The sequence below is a fragment of the Somniosus microcephalus genome, chromosome 4, assembly GCF_052327205.1.
Source record: "Somniosus microcephalus isolate GS21.2 chromosome 4, FLI_Smic_1.0, whole genome shotgun sequence".
In the NCBI taxonomy this organism is placed as follows: domain Eukaryota; kingdom Metazoa; phylum Chordata; class Chondrichthyes; order Squaliformes; family Somniosidae; genus Somniosus; species Somniosus microcephalus.
Genome location: NC_140990.1, coordinates 217,983,661 through 218,005,679, shown reverse-complemented (window position 1 = coordinate 218,005,679; position 22,019 = coordinate 217,983,661). Strand labels below are relative to the sequence as shown.

At 46.2% G+C, this 22,019-nt stretch overlaps 1 protein-coding gene across 2 annotated transcripts in view; it reads right to left on the bottom strand.

Moving 5' to 3' along the window:
• Positions 1-22,019, bottom strand: part of dnah7 (dynein, axonemal, heavy chain 7) — an 816,199-nt gene that overhangs the window by 7,228 nt on the left and 786,952 nt on the right. Inside the window, exon 63 of one of the 2 annotated variants that reach the window (XM_085985836.1) lies at positions 9,145-9,248. The exons of the other annotated variant lie outside the window; for it this stretch is intronic. Coding sequence (XP_085841962.1) covers positions 9,145-9,248 — 104 coding nt within the window. The remainder of the gene's footprint in view (positions 1-9,144; positions 9,249-22,019) is intronic. 2 annotated transcript variants of the gene reach the window in all.

Here is a 22,019-nt window from a genome sequence, read left to right as displayed (position 1 = left end):
GGGAAGATCACCCTCGAAGGGCAAAAAGTAGGAGGTGTGACAAAATGTTGTTCATTGTTTTATTAAAGGCCAAGGTTCGCGGTCAATTTTTTTTTACTGTTTTGGACATTGTCTCCAGGTTGTGAGAGCCAGTTATGTTAATGACTGTTTTTTTTGGTGTTTCTTTCTATTAGTTTGTCATGCGGAAATGATACACACAGAGTTTGTAAAATAAATAAGTTTTTGTATTCAAAATGTACATGTTTGGCCTTTGCAATCATTGTTGCCTTGACCGGCTTAGGCGTTGCGGGATGGTTTCATTCAGGTTGTTTGAATGGCAGAAGCCATTTACTCAGAAGGGGCCTAGAAGCGACTTCCTATGAGCCTTTGATGGACGGCCCTTCCACTTTGTACATTGTGTGCCTCCCTTCCGCTTTGGTGCTGCTGATGATCATCCTCCTCATCTTCCTCCTCCTCCTCTGGTGGCGCTCCAATGCCTGGTGGCATTGGCTGGGTCCTGAGGATTGCAAGGTTATGCAGCATGCAGCACACAACGACGAAGTGGGAGACTCGCTCAGGCGAGTACTAAAGGGCTCCTCCAGAATGGTCCAGACAGTGGAACCGTTGCTTGAGCACGCCGATTGTGTGCTCAATGATGTTCCTCGTAGCTTGATGGCTCTCGTTGTATCGCAGCTCAGCAGCGGTGTTGGGCGTATGGAGCGGTGTCATTAGTCAGGTGCACAGAGGATATCCCTTGTCCCCGAGAAGCCAACCACCTGGATGATGCGGTGCCTGGAAAAGGTCTGCCACAGAAGTCTGGCGCAGGATGAAGGCATCGTGGCTGCTGCCAGGAAAGTGGGCATTGACAGCGAGTATCAGTTGCCTGTGGTCACAGACCAACTGAACGTTTAAGGAATGGAAGCCCTTTCGGTTGCGGAAATCCTCGGCATTCTCATGCGGCGCACGCAAAGCCACATGCATGCAGTCAATGGCGCCCTGCACAATGGGGAAGCCCACTATCATCGCAAAGCCCATTGCGCGTTCTTACTGCTTGTCCAGGGTCATGGGGAAAGAGATGAACTCTCGTCTCCTTTTAAAGAGGGCATTTGTGACCTGACGGATGCAGCAATGCACCGCGAACTGGGAGATATTGGCGATGTCCCCAGTAGCTGATTGAAATGAGCTGGTGGCATAAAAGTTGAGAGCCACTGTTATCTTCACTGCCACCGACAGAGATGTCCTGCTCCTCAGTTGAGGCTGCAGATCTGGCTGAAGCAGGTGGCAGAGCTCAGTGACCACCTCCTTGCTGAAGCGCAGCCTTCGCAAACACTGCTCCTCAGACATATTAATGTAGGAGAACTGTTGGCGAAATACCCTGGGAGGGTAAGGTCTCCTGTACAGAGGCATGTTGGCCCTCCTCCATCTGGCCATGATTGCCACTCTCTCTTTGCGTCTCTGTGCCCTCCGAATGTGATGGAGCAGGACGACGCCCCCATCTATTGCAGCCCCCATAGTATCTAGGCAATCAAAGTTATGAAGGTCAAAAACCAAAGTACCTGCAAAGTTATGGTCAGAAGCCAAAACTACCTCAGACAGCGTTGACTCAATGCAGAAGTCTCTCTTTCTCTCTTTGTCTCTCTCAAAATCTCTCTCTCTCAGAATGAGTGGTGCAAAAATGGCTACCACACAAAAACCAGGAAGAGGCCCCTTTTAAATAGTCCCCCCCACCCCCAGCCCCACAGCGACTGGGAAGCGTTCCAGTCTACCTGTCCTTGGTTGCGCCAGGCGGAAAGGAGGGGGGCGCCACTCAATTTCCATTCCAGGGCGTTGCACTCTCGAATGACGTCAAGATCTGCGTGTGCAGGAGATTAGGCGGTATTGTTTAGTGCCGCCGCAAAATGTCTCGTTAATTTCGCGAGCGGTGCAAAATTCGCCGTGCCCGGGCGCTAGTTGCTTTGCGCTCCATTAGCGCCCTCTTAAGGCGCTAACGGGAGGCGCAACCAACTGAATTTTTCCCCCTTGGTTTCTAGATGGTCTTCTATTTTCTCCTTTAGTAGGGATTCCATTATTTTTTCCTACCACCGATATTAAGCTGACTGGTCTATAGTTCCTTGGACATGTTCTATCTCCCTTCTTAAATATAGGTAGTATGTTAGCTATCTGCCAGTCCTCTGGCACTACACCTTTTTCTAATGAATTATTAAATATGTGTAGTAATGCCTCTGCTATTTCTTCCCTAGATTCTTTTAAAATGTGCGGATGTAATGTGCGGGTAGAGTAGATAAGGAGAAACTTTCCACTGGTAGGAGGGTCAGTAACCAGAGGACACAGATTTAAGATAATGGACAAAAAAATCCAGGGGGCAAATGAGAATTTTTTTTATGCAGCGAATTGTTATGATCTGGAATACACTATCTGAAAGGGTGGTGATAGCAGATACAATAGTAATTTTAAAAATGGAGTTGGATATATACTTGAAAAGAAGAAATTTGCAGGGCTATGGAGAAAGAGCAGGGGAGTGGGACTAATTGAATAGCTCTTTTAAAGAGCCGGCACAGATACAATGGGCCGAATGGCCTACTGCGCTGTATAATTCTAACCCCTCATATAAACTGGCTAAATAAGGAATATAATCTAAAAAGATGTAAGAAAACAAAATATATTAAGGATATGAAATCTTACAAAAGTCTGTGGCGGGTAATTCAAATATTAAAGACTAGCTGGGGGAGCCCGGCTTTGCCAAGTCTGTTTTGGGCCGGGCAGTTTAAATCGAGTGCCAGGCTTTGGGGCCTCTCTGTGTCCCTCTGTGAATCTGCTGCCGGGCAACATTTTAAATGGAGTCCCAGGCTTTTGGGCCCTGTCTGTGTCCCTCTCTCAATGTGCTGCCGGGCAACATTTCTACCTTTTAATACCTTGAAAGATAAAAGTGAAAGTACTTATAAAACGTTTTTGGTAAATCTTGTGTTATTTTTAAAAGAGATACTAACTTTTTCAAAGCTGGATAAGGAGAGTAGTTTGAGCTGGAAGCTGAAGTAATGGCAGTGAAACAATGGCTGCCACATCCCTGAGATGAAAATGATTAGTCCCGCCCACGCACACACACACCGATTGGCCAACCATCAGGGGACTGTACTGTAGGATTGGTCAATCGTGACGGCACAGGATTGGTCGAACCTTGACGTCAGTCAATCAATGCTAAGTAGCAGATAATGAGTTTAATTTTGAAGGTTTTTTGCATAAGGCGCGAACAATTTTCGTCCGACCGAAAAGTAAATATGCTTACGACCGTCCCGGAACCGTAAGCTTTCTTTGGAGGTAACGCGCGCGTAGGTACGCTCTATAACTTTCGAGCGCATAGCCAGACAGACGCACACCCGAGGACAGAAGGACGGACAGACAGATAGACAGACAGATCGATTCGTTTATATATATAGATAGATGTAAGGCTAATAGAAAGGCAGGATGGTAAGAAGAATCCAAAGAAATAATTTACCTATGTATGTAGAAGGTAAAGAACGGGCAGTCCCTTTTAAAGGGTTAAGGGGGGTAGAAGTATAGAGAATCAGAAAATGGCAGTGATGTTCAATGTTCTTCAATTCAGAGTTCGCAAATGAAAACTGCAGACAAATGTTGATCCAGTCATTTTACTTCCAGAATCTACAGCATATGTAAACATCTGTGAAGCATGTATCATGGAGAAACTTGGAAAACTAAATATATAACAGGGTGCCTGGAGCATTTGGCATATGCCCGAGAATATCAGAATCTTTCTGCGGGCAATAGTACATATTCTATGCCAGCAAGAATTGATTTCTCCATGTCTCTGGGCATTGATGCTTTTGAATTGGTGAAGAAAAAGATCAATGGTCATGGGTAACCAGTCATCAAACTTTTTCTTTTCTGTGCCATTGATCACGCCCGATGTGGTAAGATACTGGTTTGGTCTGATCCCTGCCGCTTGACAGCACCAGTAATGATCAGAATCTGGAGTCCTGCCCTTGATTTTTTTTTTGCCTGCTACAACTGTTAATTTCATTCTGGAAAGCTGTACAGCTTTCTTCATTCTGAACATTCATAACTTCTAACTGCCACTGGCGTCTCAAGAATTCATTTTTAATGTTTTGTGTAATTAAATAATAAATAGTAATCGAAGTGTGACGTCACCAGAAAGCAGGTAAGTGATTGGTTGGTGAGTATTTCTCTCTTTTTAAACTTTAACTCTGTGGTTTATAGTTTCTAAGCTCTCTGTGGTGTAGCGGGGACTGTTTGTAAACCAGAACCCTTAAATATAACATTTAACTGTAGTGAAATTGGTGGGATTGATTTGATTTAATTTAATTGCAATTAACTAAAGGGTAAGTCATGGCAGGACAGCCCGGTGCCGTGGTATGCTCCTCCTGCGATATGTGGGAACTCAGGGACACTTCCTGTGTCCCTGACAGCCATGTGTGCAGGAAGTGTGTCCAGCTGCAGCTACTGGCAGACCGCATTGCGGTGCTGGAGCTGCGATTGGATTCATACTGGACCACTCGCAATGCTGAGGACGTCGTGAATAGCACGTTTGATCAGTTGGTCACACCGCAGGCAAAGGTTGGACAGGCAGAAAGGGAATGGGTGACCAACAGACAGAGTACTAGGCACAGGCAGGTAGTGCAGGGGTCCCCTGTGGACATCCCCCCTCAAACAGATACACCACTTTGAGTACTGTTGGGGGGGGATGGCTTATCAGAGGAAGGCAGCAGCAGCCAACTTCCTGGCACCAGGGGTGGTTCTGCTGCATAGGACAGGAGGAAAAATAGGGATAGAGCTATAGTAATAGGGGATTCTATTGTAAGGGGAATAGATAGGCGTTTCTCCGGCTGCAAACGAGACTCCAGGATGGTGTGTTGCCTCCCTGGTGCAAGGGTCAAGGATGTCTCAGAGCGGCTGCAGAACATTTTGGAAGGGGAGGGTGAACAGCCAGTTGTCGTGGTGCATATAGGTACCAACGATATAGGTAAAAAACGGGATGAGGTCCTAAAAGCTGAATATAGGGAGTTAGGAGGTAAATTAAAAAATAGGACCTCAAAGGTACTAATCTCAGGATTGCTACCAGTGCCACGTGCTAGTCAGTAGAAATAGAAGGATATTTCAGATGAATACGTGGCTAGAGGAAAGTTGTGAGGGGGAGGGATTCAAATTCCTGGGACATTAGAACTGGTTCTGGGGGAGGTGGGACCAGATCAAACCGGACGGTTTGCACCTGGGCAGGGCCGGGACCGATGTCCTAGGGGGAGTGTTTGCTAGTGCTCTGGGGGAGGGTTTAAACTAAAATGGCAGGGGGTTGGGAACCTGAGAAGGGGGACAGAGGAAAGGGAAACAAGGATAAAAGCAAAAGATAGGAAGGAGAAAAACAAAAGTGGCAGTCAGAGAAATCAATGGTTTAAATCAAACATGGCCACAGTAAATAATAATTCTAATAGGTCTAAGAGCATTAAAAAAACAAGCCTGAAGGCTTTGGGCTAAAAATTCAGTTTGGGGCGCCAAGCTCACCTGGGCGCCGGAATTACCGCTGCGTGCAGAGCCACTTGCGCCATCCGGATATTCAGTTTCTGCGCCCCAAATGGAAGCGGGCCGCTAAACGAGGCTTCCCGCGCCCCGCTTGGGGCGCTGAAACTGAATATCGGCGCGCTAAGGGCCGCAGCGCCACACGCTGTGGCATGGCAGGCTGCGGTACTGCAGGCCTTCCTCCCACTGTTAAGGGGGAGGTGCCTGCAACAGCGCGATCCCCGCTCGTGAGTGCCGGCAAATGAGCCCGGCACCAAGGAGAAGTGCCGGGCTCTCGGGAAACAGCCGGCAATGCCGCGGGGGGGTGTGTGTAGGAGGCCGGGGACGGAGGTGCGGGCAGGCGGGCGCCGAAAAAGCGGCCGGCCGCACCGCCACCTTAACTAGCGCCACTACCGCCACAGGTAGGCCCCTGTGTACCGGTCGCTATTTGCGGCCGGCGCTGAAGAGGCGGGCGTGACCAAATATGGCCATCGGGGCGATAGCGGGGTGCTGTGCACACCGATGACGTCATCGGTGGCGGCGCAGCGCTACAGGCTAATGCCGCCATTAGTGCCCCGCTAAATATCGCGGTAGGTGTGGCCAGTGGTGCAAAAGCCACCGAGTGCCCTCTTTGGGCGCAAACTGGTGGCGCAGGCCACTGAATTTCTAGGCCTTTGTGTCTTAATGCGAGGAGCATTCGTAATAAGGTGGATGAATTAGCTGCGCAAATAGAGGTAAACGATTCTGATTTGATTGGGATTACGGAAACATGGCTCCAGGGTGGCCAAGGCTGGGAACTCAACATCCAGGGGTATTCAATATTCAGGAAAGATAGGCAAAAAGGAAAGGGAGGTGGGGTAGCATTGCTGGTTAAAGAAGGGATTAACACAATTGTAAGAAAGGATATTAGCTCTGATGATGTGGAATCTGTATGGGTAGAACTGAGAAATACCAAGGGGCAGAAAACATTAGTGGGAGTGGTATATAGACCTCCAAACAGTAATGCGGAGGTTGGGGATGGCATTAAAAGAGAAATTAGAGAAGCGTGCAATAAGGGCACAGCAGTCATCATGGGTGACTTTAATCCACATATAAATTGGGCTAACCAAATTAGTAACAATATTGTGGAGGAGGAATTCCTGGAGTGTTTACGGGATGGTTTCCTGGACCAATATGTCAAGGAAACAACCAGAGATCAGGCCATCTTAGACTGGGTATTATGTAATGAGAAAGGATTAATTAACAATCTTGTTGTACGAGGGCCCTTGGGTCAGAGCGATCATAATATGATAGAATTCTTCATTAAGATGGAGAATGAAGTTGTTGACTCAGAAACTGGGGTCCTGAATTTAAATAAAGGAAATTACGATGGTCTGAGGCGCGCGTTGGGTAGGATTGATTGGGGAATGTCACTCAAAGGGTTGATGGTGGATAGGCAATGACAAACATTCAAAGACTGCATGGATGAACTACAGAATTTGTTCATCCCAGTTTGGCATAAAAATAAAGCAAAAAAGGTGACTCAACCGTGGCTAACAAGGGAAATTAGGAATAGCATAAGATCCAAAGAGAGGGCATATAAAATGGCTAGAAAAAGCAGTAAACCTGAGGATTGGGAGCAGTTTAGGATTCAACAAAGGAGGACAAAGGGATTAATTAAGAAGGGGAAAATAGAATATGAGAGTAAGCTAGCAGGGAACATAAAAACTGACTGTAAAAGCTGTTATAGATATGTGAAGAGAAAAAGATTGGTGAAGTCAAGCGTAGGTCCCTTGCAGTCAGAATCAGGGGAATTTATAATGGGGAACAAAGAAATGGCTAACCAATTAAATATATATTTTGGTTCTGTCTTCACAAATGAGGACACAAATAACCTCCCAGAGATGTCGGGGAACATAGGGTCTGATGAAAGGGAGGAACTGAAAGAAATCAGTATTTGTAGGGAAATGGTGTTAAGGAAATTGATGGGATTGAATGCCGATAAATCCCCAGGGCCTGATAATCTACATCCTAGGGTACTTAAGGAAGTGGCCCTAGAAATAGTAGATGCATTGCTGATCATCTTCCAACATTCGATGGAATCTGGAACAGTACCCATGGATTGGAGGGTAGCTAATGTTACCCCACTATTCAAAAAAGGTGGTAGAGAGAAAACGGGGTATTACAGACCGGTAAGCCTGACATCGGTAGTGGGGAAAATGCTAGAGTCCATTATAAAAGATGTAATAGCAGAGCACTTGGAAAACAGTGACAGGATCAGACAAAGTCAACATGGATTTTCAAAGGGTAAATCATGCTTGACTAATCTACTGGAATTTTTTGAGGATGTAACTGATAAAATAGATAAAGGAGAACCAGTGGATGTGGTGTATTTGGACTTTCAGAAGGCTTTCGATAAGGTCCCGCATAAGAGATTAGCATGTAAAGTTAAGGCACATGGGATTGGGGGCACGGTACTGACTTGGATAGAGAACTGGTTGGCAGACAGAAAGCAAAGAGTTGGAATAAACGGGTCTTTTTCCGAGTGGCAGGCAGTGACTAGTGGGGTACCGCAGGGATCGGCCCTTGGACCCCAGCTATTCATAATATATATTAATGATCTAGACAAGGGAACTAGATGTAATATCTCCAAATTTGCAGACGACACAAAGCTGGGTGGGCGTGTGTGCTGTGAGGAGGATGCCGAAAAACTCCAGGATGATTTGGACAGGTTGGGTGATTGGGCAGAAGCATGGCAGATGCAATATAACGTGGATAAATGTGAGGTTATCCACTTTGGTAGCAAAAACAGGAAGGCAGATTATTATCTGAATGGCCAATAGATTGGGAGAAGGGGAAGTGCAACGAGACCTGGGTGTCCTTGTGCACCAGTCGCTGAAGGTAAGCATGCAGGTGCAGCAGGCGGTTAAGAAGGCAAATGGTATGTTGGCCTTTGTAGCGAGAGGGTTTGAGTACAGGAACAAGGATGTCTTGCTGCAGTTGTACAGGGCCTTGGTGAGACCACATCTTGAGTATTGTGTGCAGTTTTGGTCACCTTATCTGAGAAAGGATGTTCTTGCCATGGAAGGAGTTCAGCGAAGATTCACCAGGCTAATACCTGGGATGGCAGGAATGACGTATGAGGAGAGATTGGATCGATTGGGCTTGCACTCGCTGGAGTTTAGAAGAATGAGAGGGGATCTCGTTGAAACTTATAAAATTCTAACAGGACTAGACAGACTAGATGCTGGAAGGATGTTCCCGATGGTCGGGGAGTCCAGAACCAGGGGTCATAGTCTAAGGATAAGGGGTAGGCCATTTAGGACAGAAATGAGGAGGAATTTCTTCACCCAGAGAGTGGTGAACCTGTGGAATTCTCTACCACAGAAGGCAGTAGAGGCCAATTCATTAAATATATTCAAGAAGGAGTTGGATATATTTCTCAAGGCTAATGGGATCAAGGGATATGGGGAGAAAGCAGGGTCCGGGTACTGAATTTGGATGATCAGCCATGATCGCATTGAATGGTGGAGCAGGCTCGCGGGGCCGAATGGCCTACTCCTGCTCCTATCTTCTATGTTTCTATGCATCAAATCTCATCAAAACTTTTTTCAGAACTACAAATATGCACTTTCATTAACAAAACCGGATGCTACTTACTACAGGCATTGTATCATAGAGGATTTTGGGATATGATTCCATCAGTTTTCTTTCATTCCTATCCCAGCGTGCTCCATCTATAAAGAGGCCTTGTACGTAGACACCTATATATAAAATAATTAGTTTTAAAGTTTGCTGACCAAATGCACAAAACTTTAAACTATATTATCAGCTCCAAGCTGACTCCGCCCTACCTACGTCAACTTTATCCCAACACGGGATCTTTGGCTTTAACTCTGGACTGCCTCCTATTGTCTCCTCTCTCTTCCCCTGTTTATTACCAGGCCATATCTATCCTAATCTTGCTATGTAACCAGGCCTATGTAACTTGAGTTTCCCTGTATTCATTCAAGTGCACGTTTTGGCTGCCACTCCAGACCCAAGCCCATCACTTCTACTTCCCCTTTTTTTACATCTTTTTGCTTTACCCCTCCTAGGCCCTCTCTTCTGTCCTCTTACCTTTCATTTCTCCTCTCTTGGGTACTCTGCCCTCCCAAATCCCTCCCCCCAACTCTTCAGCACTCCCCGACCTTCCTACTCGCCTGTTGCGTCCCAGGCAAGACTCCCTCTTAGATAAGCCTCCAGCGTCCCTCTGCCTCCAAAGGGCCCATTGAGGCACTCATCACTGCCTCCAAATGAGCAGTAACCCCAGCTGCCATATCCTACTCTCTCACTGACCTTCCCGCCCAGTGCACCCACTGGGGGCTAATCTTGCCAATTTCCTTCTCATCCGACTCACCCCTCCCAGTGCTGACTCTGCGGATCAGCTATCACCCCCAACACCGCCCCCCCACCCTCCCAACCCCTCACATCTCTGTCTAGAACGTCCATTCACTTGTGAACGAGATCCTTGCCATCCATGAGCTTATTGTGGAAGACTGAATCAGCATCATGGCCTTGGCAGAAAACCTGGCTGATGACATCTTCCTCCTTACTGAAACCTCTTCTCCTGGCTATACCTTCCACCATTTGCCCTGCCAAAACTGCTGCGGTGGCAGTGTGGCTCTTATTACCAATCACACCTTGGTCTGCCCCCCCCCACTCCTCTCGCCTCTCATTTAAAATCCTCGTTCTCTACTGCCCACCCAAGTACCACACCAAGTTTCTCACCGAGATATCTTCACTGCTTTCCTCCCTTAGCCTTCTCACCCTTGGCGATTTCAACCTCCATCTCAACTCACCATGCTCTCTCTCCTCTGAGTTCACTGCCCTCATACTCCCTTAATCTCTCCCTCCACATAAACTCCCCTACCCATATTCAAAGCCACCCTCTCGACCTTGACATCTCACATGGCCTCTCTACTCCCATCGTGTCAATTTCTGATCAGTTCCTTGTATAGCTCTCCATCTATATCCCCCTTCCCCCTTCCAACCCACTTCCGACTGTGTCCACCCCGGAAAAAAACTCTCAGTCAAGTCACAACTGTACCTTTAAGTTCCCAACCGTCTAGCCTTTTGAACCTCCATTCACCATGACATTTCTGCAGCTACTGACCTGCTCAATCACACCCTCACCTTCACCTTTGGTGCCCTTGTTCCCAGTAAAATCATTCTCACCCTCATTGTTCCCCCTGGTACGGCCCTCATCTCCGCTCCCTTAAGTCCAAGTGATGCAGACATGAACGTTTATGACGAATGACTGGTTTAGCCATTCATTGCCAGATCTGGCTGGACCACATAAAGCACTATCGGGTTCTGCCCTCCTCTGCCAAAACTACTCACTATTCCAGGATCAGTACATAGAAGATACAGCACAGAAACAGCCTTTGTCACAACCAGTCCATGCCGGCGTTTATGTTCCACTCAGGCCTCCTCCCATCCTTCCTCGTCTAGCTCTATCAGCATAACCCCCTATTCCCTTCTCCCTCGTATGCTTATCTAGCTTCCCCTTAAATGCATCTATACTTTTCGAATCAATTACTCCCTGTGGTAGCGAGTTCCACATTCTCACCACACTCTGCGTAAAGAAGTTTCTTCTGAATTCCTTATTTGATTTCTTGATGACTATCTTATATTGATGGCTTCTAGTTTTGCTCTTCCCCACAAGTGGAAACACTCTCCCTGTGTACAGTATCAAAACTTTTCATAATTTTAAAGACCTTTATTAGGTCACCCCTCAGCCTTTTTTCAAGACCAATACTGATGAGCAGAAATCTCCTCCAACTAAATAGTGAGAAGAACAAAGCCATTGGGCTGGATTTTCATTGAATCGGGTTGGAGGTGGGACTACAACTTTCAGGGTTGTAGTCTCGCCTCCATCGAGTTCTAGCCAACCCACGCGATTTTGACTTGATTGACCATGTTGAGCCCAGGCCAAGTAAGGGCCACCCGGCAACAGGTGACATCACAGATTGAAATTTCATCTGTCAAGACCTTCTGACAGTCTGTACTCCAAGTTAATGCCTTCCTGTCAGGATGATTTAGAGATCTCCCCGGAACAGAAAGCTGAATGCTGCAATTTTTGACAGCTCGCAGCCATTCTGCTTTCTGTGCCGGTGAGATGAAGGACTCCTGAGACCTGAAGGAAGAAAGACTGTAAAGGTAAGTAAAGGTATGTAAAACTTCTTTAAACACTTTACACACACCAAACACACTTACCTTTGCACTCATGCACCCATCACTCACCTGAACATCGGACATGTCGACCCCTCCAAGCCCTTCAGCTCAACGGTCCGCCTCCTCTAACTTGGCGTGGTTTGGAGCCGTCGGGAATCCCACACTTCAACATTAAAAATAGGGATTCGGCTAAAAACTGCCTGTTAACTACCTGTTAACAGGAAGTTAATTAGCACTAATCCCCTTCCCAGTGCGGGGCGGGTACCCGCCTCCTTTGAAACTGGCATGGAGGCGGGTTGGGGGCGGGATGGTGTCGGGACCCCCGATTTTGGGATTTTAACACCCCACATGCCTCCAATCCCGCCTCCATGGCCCAATGAAAATCCTGCCCATTGTCTTTGGTCCCCACCACGAACTCCGTTCCCTCGCCACCGACTCCATTCTTTTCCCTGGTAACTGTCTGAGGCTGAATCGGACTGCTAGCAACCTTAGTGTCCTACTTGACCACAAGTTGAGCTTCCAACCACATATCCGCTCCATCACCAAGACCGCCTACTTCTACCTCTAACATCACCCGAGTCCCTCCCTGCTGCTGAAGCCCTTGTCCATGCCTTTGTTACCTCTAGGCTAGTCCATTCCAATGCTCCCCTGGCCGGCCTTCCATCTTCCAGCCTACCCTACATAAACTAGAGCTCATCCAAAACTCTGCTGCCCATATCCTAACTCATACCAAGTCCTGTTCACTCATCACCTTTGTGCTTACTGACCTACATTGGCTCCCGTCCGGCATCGCCTCGATTTTAATTCTTATCCTTGTTTTCAAATCCCGCCGGGGCTTCACCCCTCCCTATCTCTGTAACCTCCTCCAGCCCTACAACCCTCCGAGATCTCTGTGCTCCTCCAATTCTGGCCTCTTACACATCCCCTGATTTTAATCATCCCACCATCGATGGCTATGCCTTCAGCTGCCTAGGCCCGAAACTGTGGAATTCCCTCCTTAAACCTCTCCATCTCTCTACTTCTTTCTCCTCCTTTAAGATGCTCCTTAAAACCTACCACTTTGAGCAAGCTTTTGGTCACCTGTCCTAATATCTTCCTATGTGTCTTGCTGTCAAATTTTGTTTGATAATATCCCTGTGAAGCGCCTTGGGATATTTTTCCATGTTAAAGGCACTATATAAACACAAGTTGTTGTTTTAATTTTAATAAAGTTCCCAGGTGCATGATCTCCAAAATAAATTTTAAAAAAATCTTTTTGCTGTCTGAAATTAAAAATTGCACTTGAAAAATGACAACTACTACTGAAAAATAATGGCACAGAAATTTGGGTCTCCACGGGTGAGTACGCAATGGAAGTGCCGGTTTCGTGCATGCACTGCGCATGCGCGGGAAACTGGCACTTCCGTTCCCCTGAAAGAAGGGGTTCAGAAGTCGAACGCGTGCGCAGGAGAGGCAGTGCGTGCGCATCGAACTTCCGTTTATTTTGCAGGTTTTCCCAGGAGGGTAAGTCTCCAGAAGTTAGACATGTAAAAAGCAGTCGCAAGGCCTGCTTTTTACAAGGTAAGTGGTGAATTAATTAAAATTAAAACATTTTTTCCACAGGTTTATTATTTTTAAATACTTTAAAGAAAGGTAAGTTTATTTTTTAGCCCCGTTAGAAAATGTAATTAATTTTTTCAAAAATTTAAATTATTGTTTAAAATAGTTATTTCATGTAATTTATAGTTTATTTTAAAAATGTGATTTAAAAAAAAATGTATTTGAAGATTTAGTGATGTTTTGATCATGGGTGACTTTAATCTACATATAGATTGGGCCAACCAAATTAGTAACGATACTGTGGAGGAGGAATTCCTGGAGTGTTTACGGGATGGTTTCCTGGACCAATATGTCGAGGAACCAACCAGAGATCAAGCCATCTTAGACTGGGTATTATGTAACGAGAAAGGATTAATTAGCAATCTTGTTGTACGAGGCCCCTTGGGTCGGAGCGATCATAATATGATCGAATTCTTCAGTAAGATGGAGAATGAAGTAGTTGACTCAGACACTAGGGTCCTCAATTTAAATAAAGGAAACTACGATGGTCTGAGGAGCGAGTTGGGTAGGATTGATTGGGGAATGGCACTCAAAGGGTTGACGGTGGATAGGCAATGGCAAACATTCAAAGACCGAATGGATGAGCTACAGAATTTGTTCATCCCAGTTTGGCATAAAAATAAAACAAAAAAGGTGACTCAACATTGGCTAACAAGGGAAATTAGGGATAGCATAAGATCCAAGGAGAAGACATACAAATTGGCCAGAAAAAGCAATAATCCTGAGGATTGGGAGCAGTTTAGGATTCAACAAAGGAGGACAAAGGGATTAATTAAGAAAGGGAAAATAGAATATGAGAGTAAGCTAGCAGGGAACATAAAAACTGACTGTAAAAGCTTTTATAGATATGTGAAGAGAAAAAGATTGGTGAAGTCAAGCGTAGGTCCCTTGCAGTCAGAATCAGGGGAATTTATAATGGGAAACAAAGAAATGGCAGACCAACTAAATACATACTTTGGTTCTGTCTTCACAAAGGAGGACACAAATAACCTCCCAGAGATGTCGGGGAACATAGGGTCTGATGAAAGGGTGGAACTGAAAGAAATCAGTATTTGTAGGGAAATGGTGTTAGGAAGATTGATGGGACTGAAGGCTGATAAATCCCCAGGGCCTGATAATCTACATCCCAGGGTACTTAAGGAAGTGGCCCTAGAAATAGTAGATGCATTGCTGGTCATCTTCCAGAACTCGATAGACTCTGGAACAGTACCCATGGATTGGAGGGTAGCTAATGTTACCCCACTATTCAAAAAAGGTGGTAGAGAAAAAGCGGGGAATTATAGACCGGTAAGCCTGACATCGGTAGTGGGGAAAATGCTAGAGTCTATTATAAAAGATGTAATCGCAGAGCACTTGGAAAGCAGTGACAGGATCGGACAAAGTCAACATGGATTTACAAAAGGTAAATCATGCTTGACTAATCTACTGGAATTTTTTGAGGATGTAACTGGTAAAATAGATAAGGGAGAACCAGTGGATGTGGTGTATTTGGACTTTCAGAAGGCTTTCGATAAGGTCCCACATAAGAGATTAGCGTGCAAAATTAAGGCACATGGGATTGGGGGCAAGGTATTGACTTGGATAGAGAACTGGTTGGCGGACAGAAAGCAAAGAGTTGGAATAAACGGGTCGTTTTCCAAGTGGCAGGCAGTGACTAGTGGGGTACCGCAAGGACCGGTCCTAGGACCCCAGCTGTTCACAATATATATTAATGATCTGGACGAGGGAATTGGATGTAATATCTCCAAATTTGCAGATGACACAAAGCTGGGTGGGAGGGTAAGCTGTGAGGATGTCGTGAAACTCCAGTACAATTTGGACAGGTTGGGTGATTGGGCAGAAACATGGCAAATGCACTATAATGTGGATAAATGTGAGGTTATCCACTTTGGTGGCAAAAACAGGAAGGCAGATTATTATTTGAATGGCAATAGATTGGAAGAAGGGGAAGTGCAAAGAGACCTGGGTGTTCTTGTGCACCAGTCGCTGAAGGTAAGCATGCAGGTGCAGCAGGCGGTTAAGAAGGCAAATGGTATGTTGGCCTTCGTAGCAAGAGGGTTCGAGTACAGGAACAAGGATGTCTTGCTACAATTGTACAGGGCCTTGGTGAGACCACACCTTGAGTATTGTGTGCAGTTTTGGTCGCCTTACCTGAGGAAGGACGTTCTTGCCATGGAAGGAGTGCAGCCAAGATTCACCAGGCTGATACCTGGGATGGCAGGAATGACTTATGAGGAGAGATTGTGTCGATTGGGCTTATACTCACTGGAGTTTAGAAGATTGAGAGGGGATCTCATCGAAACCTATAAAATTCTGTCAGGCCTGGACAGGCTAGATGCAGGAAGGATGTTTCTGATGTCCGGGGAGTCCAGAACCAGGGGTCATAGTCTAAGGATAAGGGGTGAGCCATTTAGGACTGAAATGAGGAGGAATTTCTTCACCCAGAGAGTGGTGAACCTGTGGAATTCTCTGCCACAGAGGGTGGTGGAGGCCAGTTCATTAAATATATTCAAGAAAGAGTTGGATATATTTCTTAAGGCTAAAGGGATCAAGGGATATGGGGAGAAGGCAGGGACCGGGTACTGAATTTGGATGATCAGCCATGATCTCATTGAATGGCGGAGCAGGCTCGAAGGGCCGAATGGCCTACTCCTGCTCCTATCTTCTATGTTTCTATGTTTCTATAGGTTTGACAGGTCTTCCTGTCAAACTTATGAATGAAGCATTCCCTGCTACCATTGGCTCTCCATGGCCCACATGATCCCAGGGGACGCATCGAACTAACTGCGCCCCTGGGATACACAAGCACTGCGCGCCGGCAGTTGGAGGAGGCCCAGGATCGGAATCCCACACGGGACCACAGCTCAATGGCCGGCGCGGTAGGTAAGTGCAGGGTGGCGGCTTGCACCTGCGGGAAGCACCCGACCCGAATTTCTGGGCCATTGTTTTTTTGTTTATAAACTGTATTCAGAACTGAAAATAAAACCAATCAGGAGTATTTTAAGACAAAAAATGTGACACCGATCCACATAAGGATAAATTAGGGCAGGTGACCAAAAGCTTGGTCAAAGAAATGGTTTTAAGTGACTCTGACAATGACTGCACAGAGGCAGAGGGCTGCATTGTGGTTCTCCCACGATTCTGGAGGGAGTCACAGAACGCAGAGAGGTCCTCTTCCCTTCCGATGGGCGGAAGATACCTCCCCAGGAGACCAACACAGCCTGGTTGCACATTGCAGAGGAGGGCACAAGCAGGGATGTGGTCAGGACATTGGTGCAGTGGCGCAAACATTTCAATGATCTCATTAGATCACAAAACGTTAGTATAAAGCCACGCTCAACCTCATCCTGGTGTGCCTCTCATCACATCCCCATCACTCTGCCTTCCTTACCCTACTCCTGCACATCCTTACTCACACCATCACCCATCCCTTTCTATCTACACATCCCCATCTCACTAGCCACCCCTCACACTCATCCTCATCCTAGTGCAATCATACCAACTAACAACACACAAGGGAAGCCACTTGGGTGTTTTATCCAATGTTTATGTAAAGTTTCTATTAATGTGCTGTCAAACATTGAAATCTTTATTTTCCATCTTGGACAGATTTGTGTGCACCTTTGGAAGTGGTTTAGTGAGTTGCAGTGAATGGTGAGATGTAACGGTACCCTCCGCAATGATGGTGAGTGTGAAAGGAATGACTTGGACATTGTAGAGATGCTTTATGATACAGGTGTGGGGTGGTGCCAACCTGGCGCATCATGTGGCAGCCAGGGTGTACAGCGTAAAGTGAAGTAAATCTGGCCATGGTGAGGCTATCCCTGGCCGCCCGGGCAGCAATGTGGTCGGCTGCTGATGCCCTGTGTCCTGCGCAGCATCAGGTGATTGCAGAGAAGGTTGGTATTGTTGTTGGTGCTGCTGGTGTGCCTGGTGCTGCTGGTGTTGGGGCTCATCGTGGTCCGATTCTGAGGACCAAGGTGAGATAGTATAAACGGCACCCATGCTGATGGAATAGATGGCATGTGAAGTACAGGGGACAGAAGCGACCTGTCAATGGTGAGAGAGGTAATGAGGGGAGACTGGATGGAGACTTGTGGAAAGAATTGCAGCATGCTGAATCTGCTGTGGAAATGCAGTGAAGAACAGCTTGTAGCTGAGGAAAGTGATCGCTCTCAGGTGGGAGCTTTTACTGTACATTTGAAGCGGTCATGGAATCAGCTGGAGCAATGGTCACTGAACTCCCGCCTTACGTTGACAGATGTAAGAACATAAGTAGTAAGAGCAGGAGTAAGCCATACGGCCCCTCGAGCCTGCTCCACCATTCAATAAGATCATGGCTGATCATCGACTTCAATTCCACTTTCCTGCCCGATCTCCAAATCCCTTGATTCCCCTTGGAGTCCAAAAGTCTATCTATCTCAGCATTGAATATACTCAAAGACTCAGCATTCACAGCCCTCTGGGGCAGAGAATTCCAAAGATTCACAACTCTCTGAGTGAAGAAATTCTTCCTCATCTCAGTCTTAAATGGCCTACCCCCTAACCTGAGACTATGCTCCCTAGTTCTAGAAACTCCAGCCAGGGGAAACAACCTCTCAGCCTCTACCCTGTCAATCCCCTTCAGAATCTTGTAAGTTTCAATGAGATCATCTCTCATTCTTCTAAACTCCAGAGAGTATAGGCCCATTCTACACAATCTCTCATCATAGGACAGCCCTCTCATCCCAGGAATCAATCTAGTGAACCTTTGTTGCACCGCCTCCATGGCAAGTATATCCTTCCTTAGATAAGGAGACCAAAACTGTGCACAGTACTCCAGGTGTGGTCTCACCAAGGCCCTCTGCAATTGTAGCAAGACTTCCTTACTCTTATACTCCAACCTCCTTGCAATAAAGGCCAACATGCCATTTGCCTTCCTTATTGTTTGCTGTACCTGCATGCTAGCTTTCTGTGTTTCTTGCTCAAGGACACCCAAATCTCTCTGAACACTAACATTTTAAAGTTTCTCACCATTTAAAATATATTGGCCCAGAAATTCGGGTCCCCACGGGTGAGTACGCGCTGGGTACTCACATGTAGGCCCAACAAAAGTGCCGGTTTCGTGCATGAACTGCGCATACGCAGGAAACCGGAACTTCCGCTCCCTTGAAAGAAGGGGTTGACAGGTGGAACATGTGCGCCGGAGAGGCAGCGAGTGCGCATTGAACTTAAGTTTTTTTTGCAGGTTTCTCCGGGAGGGCAAGTCTCCAGCAGTTACACTTTTAAAAAGCAGGCGTAAGGCCTGCTTTTAACAAGGTAAGTGGCGAATTAATTAAAATTAAAACATTTTTTCCCCACAGGTTTATTATTTTTAAATACTTTAAAGAAAGGTAAGTTTATTTTTAGCCCCGTTAGAAAATGTAATTATTTTCAAAAATTTAAATTATTGTTTAAAATAGTTATTTCATGTAATTTATAGTTATTTTAAAAATGTCATTTAAAAAAAAATTCTTTGAAGTTTTAGTTATGTTTTGGGGCTTATAGTATTTATAGGTTTGACAGCTCTTCCTGTCAAATTTATGAATGAAGCATTCCCTGCTACCATTGGCTCTCCATGGCCCACGTGATCCCAGGGGACGCTTCGAACTAACTGCGCCCCTGGGATACGCAAGCACAGCACGCCGGCAGTTGGAGGAGGCCCAGGATCAGAATCCCACGCAGGCCCACAGCTCAACGGCCGGCGCGCAATAAGTGCAGGCCGGGGGCTTGCACCCACGGGAAGCCCCATCCCGAATTTCTGGGCCATTGTGTTTTTCTATTCTTCCTACCAAAGTGAATAACCTCACATTTCCCTACATTATACTCCATCTGCCACCTTACTGCTCACTCACTCAGTCTATCTATATCCCTTTGCAGACTCTTTGGCCTAGAAATTGAGTGGGCTTTGCGCCCATTTTGCGGTGCTAGAGGTCATTGCGCTGGACTTACAGCCGGTTCAGAAATTCCCTGGGGCCCTACCATCGGCGGTAGACCGGTTGCGCTGCGCCGGCACCGATGACGTCATCGGTGTGCGCAGCGTCCCGGTTGCCGTGGTGACGGGCCCCAGCACCGAAATTGAGTTGCAGCCGCCTCGCCCGTGGCAGCCGCAACTAAGACTCTGGCAACCGAGTCTTACAGGAGTTTGCGCCGGCGCATTAAGGTCGCACGGCGGCCGGCCGCTTTCCCGCCGGCCGCCTGCCCGCACCTCCCTCCCCGGACTCCTCCACCCCCCCCCCCCGCGGAACAGATGCTTCTGGGCTGCGAGCCCGGCACTTCCCCGAGGTGCCGGGCTCATTTTTGTGAAGATTTTACCGGCCAGCGGGCGGGTGCAGGCAGCTCCTCCTTAACTGAAGGAGGAGGCCTGCACTTCCCGAGCCTGCCGCACCGCATCGGGCGCCGCAGCGCCGGAATAGCGCCGCAATGCGGCAGGTAGCGCCCATTTTCAGGCGCAAACACCCTTCAGTAGCGCCGGCAGCCATTTGGGCGCGGCGCTACTGAATTTTTGGCGCGCGCAGGGGGACTTAGCGCCGGCGCTAACTTTCCGGCGCTAAAGCCCTGGCGCGGCGCCAACTGAATTTCTAGGCCTTTGTGTTCTCCTCACAGCTTATTGTCCCACCTAGCTTTGTATCATCAGCAAACTTGGATACATTACACTCGGTCCCTTCATCTAGGTCATTAATATAGATGTAAACAGCTGAGGCCCCAACACTGATCCTTGCGGCACCCCACTAGTTACAACCTGCCAACCTGAAAAAGATCCGTTTATCCCTACTCTCTGTTTTCTGTCCGTTAACCAATCCTCCATCCATGCCACTATATTACCCCCAACCCCATGAGCCTGAATCATGTGTAATATCCTTTTGTGTGGCACCTTATTGAATGCCTTTTGGAAATCCAAATATACTACATCCATTGGTTCCCCTTTATCTACCCTGCTAGTTACATCCTCAAAAAACTCTAATAAATTTGTCAAACATGATTTCCCTTTCATAAAACCATGTTGACTCGCCTAATCATGTTATGATTTCCTAAGTGACTTGATACCACTTCCTTAACAATGGATTCTAGCATTTTCCCGACAACTGATGTCAGCCTAGCTGGCCTGTAGTTCCCTGTTTTTTCTCTCCCTCCTTTCTTGAATAGCTGTGTTACATTTGCGACCTTCCAATCCGCTTGGACCATTCCAGAATCTAGGATTTTTTGGAAATCAAAACCAATGCATCCACTATCTCTTCAGCCACCTCTTTTAGAAACCTAGGATGTCGGCTGTCAGGTCCAGGGGATTTGTCGGCTTTTAGTCCCATTAGTTTCTCTAGTACTTTTTCCTCTACTTATATCAATTACGTTAAGTTCCTCACCCTCATTAGACCCTTCGTTCCCCACCATTTTTGGTATGCTTTTTGTGTCTTCTACTGTGAAGACAGATACAAAATATTTGTTAAACGTTCCTGCCATTTCCTTATTCCCCATAATAATTTCTCCTGTCTCAGCCTCTAAGGGACCAATGTTTACTTTTGCTACTCTTTTCCTTTTTACATACTTGTAGAAACTCTTACAATCTGCTTTTATATTTCTTGCTAGTTTTCTCTCATATTCTATTTTTTCCCTTTTTATCAATTTTTAGGTCAACCTTTGCTGGTTTCTGAAACTCTCCCAATCCTTAGGCTTACTATTATTCTTTGCAACATTATAAGCTTCTTTTTTCAATCTAATGCTATCCTTAACTTCTTTAGTTAGCCACGGATGGATCACTTTTCCTGTGGAGTATTTGTTTCTCAATGGAATGTATTTTTGTTGAGAATTATGAAATATTTCTTTAAATGCTAGCCACTGCTTATCTACCGCCATACCTTTTAATCTATTTTTCCAATCTACCTTAGCCAACTCGCCCCTCATACCTATGTAATTGGCTTTATTTAAGACTCTAGTTTCAGACTTAGGCAAGTCACTCTCAAAATTAAGGTGAAATTCTGTCATATTATGATCACTCTGCCCCAGAGGATCCTTTACTATGATATTGCTAATTAACACTGTCTCATTACACAATACAAGATCTAAAATAGCCTGTCCCCTGGTTGGTTCCATGATATATTGTTCTAGAAAACTATTCCGAATGCATTCCATGAACTCGTCCTCCAGACTACCTTTGCCAATTTGATTTGTCCTGTCTATATGAAGATTAAAGTCCCCCAAGATTATTGCATTACCTTTGTTGCAAGCTCCTATTTCTTGATTAATATTCTGTCCAACGGTATAGCTACTGTTAGGAGGCCTATATACTACTCCTACCAGTGTTTTCTGCCCCTTGTTATTCCTTATCTCCACCCATGCTGATTCTACTTCCTGATCTTGAGCCGAGATCCTTTCTCGCTACTGTCCTTATGTCATCCTTTATTATCAGGGCTACTCCCCCTCCTTTTCCATTCTGCCTGTCTTTTCAAAATGTCAAGTACCCTGGAACATTTAGTTTCCAACCTTGGCCACCTTGCAACCATGTCTCTGTAATGGTTATTAGATCAAACTCATTTATCTCTATTTGTGCCACTAGTTCATCTATCTTGCTACGAATGCTTCGTGCATTCAGATAAAGAGCCTTTAATTTAAAATTTTTACCATTATTCCCTGCTTTGACCTCTGCTGCACTGCTACCATTAAACTCTCTGTCCTTTCCTGTCACACTCTACTTATTTTTACCCAAA